Source organism: Agelaius tricolor, unplaced genomic scaffold (genome assembly GCF_023055355.1).
Source record: "Agelaius tricolor isolate 1412-34295 unplaced genomic scaffold, bAgeTri1.0.p SCAF_9, whole genome shotgun sequence".
NCBI lineage: Eukaryota > Metazoa > Chordata > Aves > Passeriformes > Icteridae > Agelaius > Agelaius tricolor.
The window spans coordinates 34152547-34165897 of record NW_027269269.1 but is presented as its reverse complement, the minus strand read 5'-3'; the positions used below and the strand labels follow the sequence as shown (position 1 = coordinate 34165897).

General features: G+C 42.4%; 1 protein-coding gene across 4 annotated transcripts in view; it reads right to left on the bottom strand.

Annotated features, from left to right (window-relative positions):
• Nucleotides 1-629: 629 nt before the first annotated feature.
• Nucleotides 630-13351, bottom strand: part of WNT11 (Wnt family member 11) — a 33236-nt gene continuing 20514 nt past the window's right edge. For 3 of the 4 annotated variants that reach the window (XM_071433642.1, XM_071433641.1, XM_071433644.1), the window contains 2 exons: nucleotides 8506-8666; nucleotides 630-6061 (listed from right to left, as the gene is read on the bottom strand). In XM_071433642.1, the coding sequence (XP_071289743.1) occupies nucleotides 6018-6061; nucleotides 8506-8666 (205 nt within the window). In that variant the 3' untranslated portion in view covers nucleotides 630-6017. The remainder of the gene's footprint in view (nucleotides 6062-8505; nucleotides 8667-13351) is intronic. The other variant, XM_071433643.1, reaches the window with a different exon arrangement.

Here is a 13351-nt window from a genome sequence, read left to right as displayed (position 1 = left end):
CACACACTTTCTGTAAATAACTTATTGTTTTATATTGTTGTATGGAAGAAGAGAAATTTGACGGACTGTTGGTCTGTCCAGTGTCATTGGAGAGGTGGCACTGTCACCCTCCAATCCACTGTCACTCTTGGAAAACTATAAATGTTGGAGTCAGAAAATAAACTTCCTTTTTTTTACCTTGGGAACAGCATCATGTTCATGTCGTGTTATTTCGTGTCTTATAGTAACATCATGAGAGTGGGCAGACTTCACAGAGTAACTCAACCAATGACAATTCTTAGATCTGAATTTCATCCTTACACTGACAGCAGCACAAGGGTTCTGGTGCTATGTTATGGATCTGGTGGCTTTCTCCTAAGCTCTGTACTCCTGGCAGCATATCCCTTTATATCCCAGCTCCTGCAGTTGTGCAGTTATGTGATACCCTCTTCTGCCTTAAAAGAAATTTCAAGACAATGTGGTTCAGGTAGATACCTTGAAAAATTCCACTTAAAAGAGCAAAAAAGAGAAAACTTTCCACATAGCCCAGAAAGTAGCTTTAAAAATTAAAACTAATTTAATTTACAATACAGACGAAATACTGTCCATTTATTCTTACCAAAAGAGGAAATAAAAAAATCCACAACGTATTCTGTTGTTACTATTTTTATTATTATTGTTGCTCTCACAATTAGAAAACACAGTTAATGCTGCTTCCATGAAGAGAGGGTAATTTGTTCTTTAGATGAATAAACCAAAGCTCTGCTGAGATATTTAATCAAACTCTGTCTGACTGATGAAACTGGTCCTGAGAGTAAAACAAAACAAAATATGTTGTGCATGTTAAAGTCATTAATCTCAGGTGGATTTTAAGTTTCCTGTTCTTTCTCCCCCTCTCCCAAATCTTGTTTTCTGCTCCATCTCCCTTGCAGGGGAGAAAGTCGTGCCTGTTATAGCTCCAATCTGCTCTTGGGAATAAAGCAATGGTGTTTCACAACCCCCTGTCTGATGCAGGGAAAGCCAAATCTTTTGTCACAGGGTGAAGGTCTAACAACAATCAATCCCAGGCCTGAATTTTCCTCTTGTTCCCCATATTCCCAAGTACCTCCAGAGCCTCCTCCCAGCACTTTCCCCAAACAGGTAGCCCAGAGCTGGGCAGCACAAGTCTGTCTCACTTGGAGGATGATAATGGCTGTCTACAGGGATCTGTTTTCTAGCAGGAAGAGGGATGGTCCCTCAGGGACTCTTTTATCACTTTCCTGACAGACACTTCTAATTGTATTCAGATTGTTTTCTTCTTCCCTCACTCCCCCTCACCAAGGGCTTTTCCAGCTGCATGTGAAATATTGTGGGCTGCCTGCTTTAGTATAATTAAGATACTTTCTATTTTTGTAGAATAAAATACACAATCAGATGGGAGTTTTTTATCATGAATGGCATTTGCCTACCTTATGGAGAAACCTAAATGATATAAAACTGGAAGGGGTAAGGATGGGGGGGATTAATCAAAAAATACAAAGTCAACCAGATGTATACAGGGTCTAAAACCTCAGATCAGAAAATAGCATTAAGTCCAAACTGTTTTATTAAATCATAGATTTTTTTTTCAAATTATTAAAATAGCATAATACTCTTCAGGATAGCTTGGCTGTTTCCATCAGGGGTAATATTGTAAATGTGTGAAATAATAGTGTTTGTGGGAATAAATCATATGTATTTTGCCAGCTAGTGTAAACCAACAGTACTATGTAGTATGACATGGAGTTGGGCTAAATTATATCAGCTGCTGGGATGTGGTAAGACATGTTATAAGAAGGGAACTACAGCATCACCTGACAAAGACATTCACAGTAATTAAGCTGTTTTCTGCAGTAGCTGAAGGATCTCAGTGTTTCAGAGCAAAGCCTTGAAAACTGCTTGCTGAAGGCCTGAGAAGGGGAAGGAGGAATGTATTTTCCTTGCAGAGCTGGTTTGTGACAAATGTTCTCCCAAATATCTTTCACACAGCACATGCACAAAAAAAATATAGAATCGTGGAATGATTTGGGTTAGAATGGACCTTGAAGATCATCCAGTTTGAACCCCCTGCCATGGGCAGGGACACCTTCCTCTAGACTGCAGAAATAGCTTGGCCATTCTGTTTTGGATCACTGTTGTATTGATAATTGAAATTGAGAGATGTGACACTTTTCTGGCCTCTCTGCACTTTGCTGCTGATGCAAGGAATGAAGCATCAGAGACAGGTTGCAAGGAGAAAGATGTACTAGGAGTGGTTCCACTGGTATGGCCCTGTATTGCAGGTACGCTCTTTATTCCTAGTTCTTATTAAAAGGAAAGGAAAGCAGAAAGTACTGTCTACTGCTCATAGAAAGACATTTTCTGAAAAAAATTGGAAGTGCCAGAGCATCCAGAGGGACATCACAGAATCACAGAATGGTTTGGGGTGGAAGGGACCTTAGAAGCTCATAAGACCTTAGAAGTGGTGGACCTTAGAGGTTCCACCCCCTGCCATGGGCAGGGACACTTTCCTCTAGACCAGGTTGCTCCAAGCCCTGTCCAACCTGACCTTGGACACTTCCAGGGATGGGGCAGCCACAGCTTCTCTGGGCAACCTGTGCCAGGGCCTCACCACCCTCACAGGGAGAAATTTCTTTCTAACATCTGATTTAAACCTATCTTATTTCAGTTTAAAGCCATCATACTGCTGAGATGGCCCTAGGTGGCTGGATGAAGCAGGCCTGTGTAACAAGGGAGGCTGCAGTTTATCAGACCTTGCCCTGTGCATGATTCTCACCTTAGGAAGGTACATCCCCCTGGGCACAGTCCTAACACAGTGTGCAGCTGCTCCAGAGAAAAAAGGGCCCTGAAATTTAGAAGTTGTGGCAAAAGCAGTGTAACACTGCTAATTCATAGACTAACAGCCTAAGACATGGGCTGGGGCCACACAGATTTTTTTGTCAAAGAAGTGAAGTTCAGGTGAAGCCCATGATGGATTATCTGGAGAAGCCAGCAGAGATTTTGAACATGGTTGCCCCAAACTGCAAAACTCCAAACAATTCAGCCATTTCAGGTCAACATCTTCAGTAACAGACATCTGTGGCATGGCTAAAGTTCTGCTGTGAGTTCATTTCCCACCTGATAGACCTGCAGATGCCTAATTGGTTTACTCACTTCTTTTAATTACAGGTGATGATTTCTTCTGACATGAGAAAGCCAGTCAAGGATCACAGGTCTGACATGGGAAGAGTGAAATGCAGCTGAAAACAGTGTATGCATTGACAATTTCTTCCTTTTTACTAGTTTTTCACCAAGCAGAAAGACTCATGACATCAGCAAGGGAGCAAGAAAAAGAGTCATTACAGAATGGCATTGAAATGATCAAATTTTTCTTCAGTCAGAACATCTGTGCCTTGTTGGCATCATCAGAAACTGGAAATAAAAATAAAATTCCTTAAAAGAATGAGAGTGGATGGTTTCTTTACATATCAAATGAAGCCAAATTCTGGCCTTGGAGAGCAGTGGGATTTGTGCCACCAGCCTGTCTGCATGTCAGCCTAAAGGCACCCACCACTCATCACTGCACTGCAGAGATGTTTTAGTCCATCAGCTTTTATGAGGTGACAATAACACAAACCACTGTCAAGCTATGAAAACTCTTTTTTTGCCTGCTCATAACTGGGGGCTAGAAGGAGGCAACAAGACCAAACCCATTACAGCAAAGCAAAATATCTGAAGAGAGCAAAATGCCTCTAATTTTGCTATTATAGCACATGATGCTTTTCTCTTCCAATTCCCCAGGGCTGCTCACACACATGTCAGAGGCAGTTGCCCCCTAGAGATTGACTAAGTGGAAAAAAAAGAAGATTTGGAGAAAGATTGTGGTGTAGCTGACATATTCCCCCCTAGGAAAGTGACAGAGTCCCTCTACATTTGTGTAGGAGTGATTTTTTTGGCTGCTTACAGCATTTTGTATGGGGCTGGGGTACTCAAGAATGATCTGAAAGACATCAGAAGCTCTGCTGCCTTCTGTTCCTGGAGCAGCATCCTTCTCCAACATCACTTTTCATAATCAGTACACAGGGCTGGATGACCACTAAAAATAAACCAAAACAAAAATCCCCCCCCAAAACCCCAAGCAAACAAATAAAACAAACAAACAACAACAAAACCCCAAACAAAACCCCAAACAAACAAAACCAACAAACGATAACAAACAAAAAAGCAAATAAGGGAGCCTAGGTAGGCTATGTTAAAAACTCCCCTGCACAGCAACTCCTCTCCATGTACAGGAGCCAGAAGCCAACCAACCATGACATGAGAGGTGTGAGCCATGTTTGTTATTAAGCTCTTCAGGGGCACTGGGAAATTTTACCAATGAGAGTGATTGCTGATAAAAAAACAAAACAGCAATGGTGACTCTTCCTTTCTCCAAGTGTAATGTTCCATTTTCTTGACTGTATCTTGGCTAATTCTGCTCAACATTAAGAGGCTGGGGAGACAGGGAATAAAGAAACTTATTTATCCCTATGCTAGTGAGTGCCTCAAACCATGTTCTTTTCCCATTCTTGGGAGGAAAATCAGAATTGCCTTCCAAGTAGAAGTGTGAAACAATAATCTAACATTTTGCTGTTGCACCAGTAACTTCAGCATTTATTTCATACTATTGTTAATGCTTGTTTATAATATAAGGATATATTTATGTAGGAAGTAAAGTAGATGAAAGCACAAGATATAAATATTTCTGTATATCTGCATACAAAAGAAAATATGTACAGCCACAGATAGTGGTTCTCTGCTGTGTCAGGGCAGAGCCAGGTGAAGGACTGACAGGTTCCTGCTCCTTCCTGCTGTGAATAGCTGCTGACTTCCAGGGATGCTGACTTCCAGTAGCTGCTGACTTCCATGGATGTGCTCCCTACAGCCAGGGCCGCTCCACTCTCTGCAGTTTCCTGAGGTTGGACCAATAGTTTTGTGGGGGAAGAAGCCAGTGGCACATTTCCCCAAGGATTTGATAGATCAATGTGGAAGAATGTCAGTGACTAAGGGTATCACACCCAAAGGGCAAAGAGATAGAGAGCAGGAGCTTGCTGTTTTTCTTTACTTTCCCACTGGACTTGGATTTCGTTCTGTTATTTTATCCTAAAGCCTCCACTGCTATCTTGTGGACCCCATAAAGTCCTTCTCAGCCTACCCTACTCTCACTGCCTCCAGGATTCCAGGGGATTTTTTTTCATGGCTGAATTTTGTCCAGCCTGGGCGAATCAAGGATATATTTTCCTTCAGCAATCAGCTCAAAGTGGCAGACCTGTGTTAAAGAAAGATTAAAATTAGTTGTTCATTCCAGAGGATTGACCTGAAATCTTTCCACTTTTTTATCATTCAGAATGGATGATTCCTTGCTGAAAATTAAGTCTTTGGAACAAAGGCAGTTATTGCTGAAAAGTTGTAGCATTTTCCCTTATGGGATGGTCCTAATGGAGATTCAGTACGTGTGCTAGAAGGCACAGGCTGCTGTGAGTCTTAGTTACTGTCAAACAAATGGTGCCTTTTTTTCCCCCCAGGGGAAGTTTCCATATTTATTTCTCAGAATACTAAGGCACTTGATGGCTGGACATCATTGGCAACCATAGGAAATATTTTGGAAGAAGATACCATCCCAAATGAAGTTTTGTCTTCTCAGAGAGCATTTTATTGGTGAGGAGAAACATTTGTGGGTCTGTTGCCTTTTGGGAGGTTTTTTTACGTTCTTATTTTTACTGGTGTGATTGTTGCTTTTCCTCCTACCATCTCTCCTCAAGTCAGTGTCTTTACAAGATAAATGGTGTCTAGTCAAGGAGATGTCTTCTGTGAATAGTTCTGGGGTGCTGCTGCTGCTGCCTGAGCTCCTAGGTGTGCAGAGGAGAGTTTTTATTTGCACACATATCTCTCGACAGTCCTCTCGCACTTTTTACAGGTCACGTAGCAGCACCAGTGATATTTGCAGTGGCAACGCTCCACCACCTTGTCCATGTAGGGGTTGTAGCCTCTGCCACAGCACATCAAGTCACAGCTGTCACTCCCGTTGGAAGTCTTGTTGCATTGCCTGGAAGAAGGAAAAAGCTGTGAGCAAATTCCTGCTGGGTTTTCCCAAGCCCCTGCTGTGTGGTGCTGCCAGGCCTGACAGCTCTGCAGGGCACTGGGTGAAGCCAGCACAGCCAGCACCCAGCCTACAGCCCCCTGTGCCTGCAAGGGTGCCAGGGGAAGCCCTGGGCTGCAATCACCGGCTATGACACCCAAAATAACATTAAACTCCTGTTCTGACTCTCAGTTTGGGTCTGGCAGCATCCAGGCTGCTTGTCTGCTGGCCAGCCTGCTCCCACATGAGCAGGCAAGCAAAGCGATTGGAATACCTCAATAATAATAATAATAATCATCATCATCATCATCATCATCATCATCATCATCATCATCATCATCATCATTCCAAACAATTAGTGTTTCCACCCAGGCAGGCTCCAAAACTGTCTGAAAGGAGATGGAGGAATGTCACAGACATATTTTGTGAAAAATCCTTTCACCAGGATCTTTTCTCCTGAGAAGCTTCAGCTTCTCCATGTTTTGCTGCTTTGGAATGTGATCTGGAGAATTGTTTACCCAACATGTGAAATTGTTTTTACTTGATGACCAATGACAGCCACTTGTGTTGAGGTTGTGAGCAGTCACAAAATTTTATTATTCATTCCTTTCTATTCCTTGCTAGCCTTCTGATGAAATCCTTTCTTCTATTCTTTTAGTATAGTTTTAATATATCATTTTCTTTTAATATAATATATGTCATAAAATAATAAATCAGCCTTCTGAAACATGGAGTCAAGATTCTCATCTCTTCCCTCATCCTGGGACCCCTGTGAACACCACCACAGAGGAAGATGACACCCTAAAGAACAAACACTGGTATTTGTCCACCACTGCCTAAGCTGAAAAGAGCAAAGGAGGAACCCTACAGCCAAATAATACCTGAACAGTTTCCATGCCAAGGATCCCAGGCTGGGAAGAATCCTGAGCAGGTTGTTACAGGCACTATGCAGCACTGATCCTATCAGGGAAATCACCATCAATACTAGCAGGGCTGGACTGTGAACCTTTTTCCCTTTGGTTTTCTCCCACCACGGCATGAGCAGCTGGGCAATTGGCACCAAAACACCTTTATTCCTGACCCAGGAACAGGAAGTGTGGCAGGAGCACAGGGAAGGATGACAAGTCACCAAGTATCACACAGACTTTCACAGCTTGTTTTGCTTCTGCTTTTAATTAAAGACAGACTCAGTGGGATAAATCAGCTATTGTGTTGGGTTCCCTCATTTTGTCTGCTTGCCAGTGAATGGTTTGAGGTTTTCAGAAGCAACTCCTTAATTGAGGAATCTCTTTCATTGATCCATAGATTACCATTTCTTATCTGTCTTCAAAAAAACATCTATCCCATTTCCTAAAATACTCCAATATTCACTGGACGTGAAAGTGTACCAGGCATTGAATTTTGAATGTGATGAACCATGTCCTAGAAGCACCATTTCTCCACAGACTGCAAAGACAACCCAGGATGGAAGAGTTCCTGTCTGGTCAGATTCTTGTGCCTTTTTGTTGTGTACCCAACACCATGGGGCTGTGAACTTGATGGTGTCTTGAAACTGCTGTAAGAAAGGTGGTTTATTGAGTGGGGTAATTGCTGACATCTCTCCTAAATCTTATTCTATGTGGCTATTTTGTGTCTATTTTGGACAGAAACACTCCAAGGCTGCTTTGGGGTCGGAAGAGGAGAGAGGAGCATCAGTTGGACCCTTGAGCTAAGCATCTGTTAATAGATGAAAACAAATCCATGAGAATTACAGGAATTGCTCATGAGATAATGCTTTAGGAGAAGTTATGAGATTAGTGAAGCGTTGAGATTTTGTTCTTGCTCTTCTTCAAGTTTTTCTGCCTCCTGTTTGTTATTCTGATTCGCATTCCTCTACAGGTTCAGTGTTTAAAGGCCCCCAAACTCACTCTCATTCAGGAGTGTGTGTAAATATTTAAAAACCTTTTAAAGCCTCTACCAAAGCTGAAGTGTGCAGCCACACTGAATGTGTTTGCCCAACGCTGAACCAAAGGCCTTGTTAGTGCCCCTGTGAACTGGGGCCCCTCCACAAGAAATCTCCAGACAGCTCCTCATAAATGTATTAATAAATGCTTCAAGTATTCAGAGCAAAGGTTCAAATATAGGTGTGTTGACATTAGAAGAGGGGAGGGTATTTGTCAACCTCACTCAGCTTTGCTAGTGGATGGAAATGTTGCTTCCTGGAGGTTCACCTAGGGAGGATGAGGAATCTGCAGAAGCCTGGCAAGGGATGCACAGTGCATCCATGTCACTTCAGCTCACTAAAATGCCAAGAAAAGGAATACGGGTCCACTCTGACTTCAGCTCACCACTGAGGACATTCACTCCCCAAACATACAAAGCACACAGCAGTGATATTTACCCCATTAAAATAGAAAGCAAAACTCTTCTACCTGATGTACTGGGACCTGGGATTCTCTCTTTCCCTCCATCCACTCCTGTGGTTTTCAAAAAAAAAAAGGAAAAAAAAAAAAGAAAGGAAAAAGAAGAAAGGAAAAAAAGGGACTCCAGTAGAAGATATGCCTTCCCATATACCTTTCCCATTGCCCAAAGTCTGAAACAAAGAAAGGAAAAAAGAAAAATTGTATTAAATAAATCCTCAAACTTCCCTCAGTTTGGTATCAGGAAATGGGGACATTCAGATTGGCTGGGTTGAATAGCCAAAACAAAGTTTTGACCCCATCGTAAACCTAAATACGCTTTTAGAAAAATTTCCTGACAATGCCAGTAAGCAGAGATTTTGTTTTCTGTTTTAAAGCATAGGCCTGGATATGAGTTAGATTCATTTTTCATTAAACAAGATGAAGCAGGTTGTTTCTCAGCCAGTGAGGGAAGACAAAGAACTCCAAAGACCAGAGTTTACCCACAGAAGCAGCCCTGAACATCAGCTTCCAGAGCCTACAGTTGTGATCTCACCAGGCTCCCCACTGGTGGGTTAAGTTCAATCTCATTTGTTTTGGCCCTGGTCCAGCACAATTCCAGCAACTCAGAGAAATGCCCTCCTCCTGAGCCTTGGAGAGAAAACATGAAGGCAGGCGACTGCATCGTAACACAACACTGTGACCTCTAGAAGCACTTGGAAGACTGCTGAGAAATTATCCTTCAGCTGTAATCCCAGCCAAAGTTCTGGCTCCAGAACAGGCTTTTACCATTGTCACAAGGTCAGCAGTGTTGTCTGGACAACTCCCACTCAATATGCCTGTCCCAAATGTCCCCTTTCCAGCCCTCATTTGCAGAAGCTCTGCAATACACCATACGGCCTCCTCATGGGGGTGGCTCCTCAGCAGAGCTGAAGGACACCCCAGAACTTCTAAGAGTCTTCCCCCAGATGGAGAGTAGGGATTTTAATTTTAAAAGGGGGAGATCACAGAATTATTTTGGTTGGAAAATACCTCTAAGATTGATGAAATCCAACTTAGCAATGTCACACAACTTCATTGTGAATTATTTATCTGTCCCATCAGCAGATAGGATACATATTTTTTTGGTTGCACAGCTGGCACCTGGGATCCAAATTGAGGCCAACTCTGTGCTGTCACCCACAATTATGACATATATTGACAGGGATGAGTTACCTGCTGGAACTTCCCTCCATCAGTCCTATTGATAAGGACTTCTTAAGGAGGCTATTAAAAAACTCATTCTGGGGCACAGCAACTGCCTTCCTGCCCAGTGCATCTCCCAGTGGATGAGAGAGATGCTGTTACAGGAGTAAAACATAAATCTAAGCACTTTCTGTAGTCCTTTTTCTCACACACTGCCAGCACCTGGGCTGTTGCATTAGGGGTGATAGAAGGGATGATCCCCCCTTGACATCTCATCCCCTTGGCTGTGTGATTCCCTCAGCCCTGAAGTCCAGCAGTCCCAAATCCCAGAACACAGTACTGCTGTGTAATTTTTTTTTCTCTTTGAAATAAAATTCCTCTTTATTTCTTTGGTGCCCCTTGCCCTAGTAATGTCAAGTAATGCAGCAGTATATAAAAGAAAGAAAGTGAAAAATAATTCAAATCCCTCAGGAGATATATAACACAATGGACATTCCTGAAAATACATCAAGGTCACAGCTTCATGTAAGATTTTGAGGGATGAATCTTGTCTACTTTTAAATTGCATTCTCATCCACAAGGAATGACTGGAGACTGACACGAAACAACTGTACAAGAAAGAGTTATCAGCATATGTCAGTGAGGAGATGTCAAGAGAGATCTTGGAATTAGCCTGTATGAGGTTAAAAATTTGGGGACAATGCTAGGGAAGAAGGAGTTGAGGATATTTTGTGACAGTGGATTAAAGTGCAAAGTAAGCAAAACACTTTGAGAAAGGTCCAGCTAAATGTGGAATGTTTCCAGGGCAGCCAGAGGAGCAGTTCAGAAAGCAGAAAACAATGAAGGAACTGATTTAGTGAAGTATGTTAAAAGAGGTGTCTTCCCCTCTATAAAAGATTCTTGCTACAAGGGGAGAGAAAAAATGTTCTTGATATGCCAGGGAAAGAGGACAAGAAATTATTAGTTTTATTTTAGAGTATGTTTAGTTAAATTTTGATTAAGAAAAGCCTAACACTGAAGATTGTAAAACCCTGGATCAGGTTGTTCAGGGAAACTGCTTTTAAGACCAGAGTAGAGAAATATCTTCAGTAACAGCCTAGGTAGTGTCAGTTCAATCTTGCTCCTGAAAAGACCAAGGTCCATGGAAAATCATTCCCAGACCAAATTTTCTCTAACTCAAATGCCATTTGGTTGCAGAGGGACTAAATATGTTTAAGAGAGTTAGATTCATTATCCATTGCAATTTTACTGTGTGAAATTATTCATTTTACAAATGAATTTATTATTCACAAACCTCTTCAGGAAACCTTATGATCAAATCCAGGTCTCTTAAAGTAGAAAGAATTCAATCTTCCCCACACATTGACTAAGATAACAAAATAATGCATTGCTGGCCAGCCTACTTACTGAAATGGGCACCAGCTGCAAGCATGTTGCCCTGGGAAAGAAGGAATAACCCCTAAATAAGGTGGGAGGAACAGAAAGTGAATGTTTTTCTGACTTTCATAAAATCATAGAATAGTTTGGGTTGGAAGGAACCTTAAAGGCCATCTAGTCCACCTGCCCCCTGCTATGTACATCTTTAGCTAGAGCAGGTTTCCTCCAGTTCTTCTGGGACACTCACAAAAACATTATTTGCTATTTCTTATTCAGAATTTGTTAGATCTCATTAAAAAAATGGTAGCATCTGATAACTGTTCCAAAACCAACTATCATTGAACACATTATAACTCACTCAAAGCTCATCTTATCCTGTGCCCTCACTAACAGAAACTAAAAGAAGCTGTAACAAAAAACAAACATCAAATGCTGTTGTCTACCCATAACTGCTACTCTTCCCCAACTTCATATGAGTGCTGCTGCCAAAAAATTTTATTGCCCACATAAACAAAGAGTGGTTTGGGTTGGAAGGGAACCTTGGAGATCATAGCATCATAGAATAGAATTAATTAAGGTCAGGAAAAGCCTCCAAGATCATAAAGTCCAACCCTGGGCTCAACATCACCAAGTCCACTAAACCATATCACCAAGTGCCATGTTCACTCATTTTTTTAAACACTTCCAGGGACGGTGACTTCCCTGGGAAGCCTGTTCTAATGCTGAATGAATCTATCACTGAAGAAAATATTTTTAATCTCCCTCAGCGCAGCTTGAAGCCATTTCCTTGTCCTGTTGCTGGTTGGGAGAAGGGACCAACCACGGCCTGATTACAATCTCCTTTCAGGGATTTGTAGGGTATGATAATGTCTCCCCTGAGCCTCCTCTTCTCCAGACTCAGCAATGCCAGTACTCAGTCACTCCTCGTATGATTTGTATTCCAGACCCCTCCAACAGCCCTTCTCTGGACACACTGCAGCACCTCAAAGTCTGCCTTGGAGCAAGGGCAATGACACTAACACAGCACTCAAGGTGCAGCCTCACCAGTGCTTGGCACAGGGGACAATGGAGATCAGCCTGTTCCAACCCCCGTGCCATGAGTAGGGACACTTTCCACTGGTTGTCCCAAGCCCCATCCAGTATAGCCTGGAACATGTCCAGGGATGGGGCAGCCACAGCTTCTCTAAACAGGTTCCAGGGAACAACCTCACAGGGAATAATTTCTTCCCAATATCCCATCTAACCCTGTTCTCTAGCAGTGGGAAGACATTCCCCCTTGTCCTATCACTCCAGGCATTTGTCCAAAGTCCCTCTCCAGTTACCTTGGAGCCCCTAAAGGCACTCGAAGGAGCTTTAAGGTCTCCCCAGAGCCTTCTCTTCCACAGGCTGAACAATCCTCATACACAATACAGAGCATAATTTTGAGGTAGCAGGAAAGAAGTGGTATCAAGAGCTGCCACTGAACAGTGAAAACCGAGCAGCAGATGCATGCTCAGCCAACTTAAGGTATGTTCATATCCAAGAAAGCATACCAGCCTAAGCCATTTGTGACTAATATTTTATATTGGAGTAAAGAAAGGGTATGTGAGCAAGGAGCAGCCACCAGAGAGTGGCCACACTCCTTGCCACAGGGAGTCAGCTGAGGAGTGGTGACTGATCAACCCAGCCAGGCTGCAGCACATAGTTTGCTGCAGCCTGATTTCTGCAGCCTGAGAGAGCTCCTTCCCACATTTGGCTTGATTCCAAGACTGCTCTGGGAAGGATCAGTAATAAACAGCTCTGTTATCTCTGCAACGTTTCAGGGGCTGGATGCTTTTGCATGCATGGCAGAATTTCCCTTTCTTTGGATTCATTAGGGAGACTTAAATAGCCTTTGAAACATGATACATTGCACCCGGTTTATAAAAAGGATTCATATTTTTGCTTCTTTTCTCACAAAAGAGATCTCAATTTTATAATCTGCCACTATTTTTCATTTACTCAAAGCTGGTAGTGATTTTTTCAGGCAGGAGCAACTGAACTACTTTATTAAAAGATGAAAAAGTGCTTTTGTCCAAGAAATCTCTGAGAAGGGGAATATTTGCATTTCTTTCCCAGTGGTTGATTTGTTGTATTGAAAGTTTTACTTGCAGCTTAACAGATCAGCTTCTTTAGACTTTTCTCCAGACCATTTTTAATTGGTTATGAAAGTGTGATGGTGGTATATAAGCAGAGTTTGGCTGGAGTCAGTGTGGCAGTAAGTCTTGTTTGCAGGAGACTTGGATACCAGTTGCAAAAATCAGCTCCTTAATCAGCTTTTCAGCACTTCAAAGAGGCC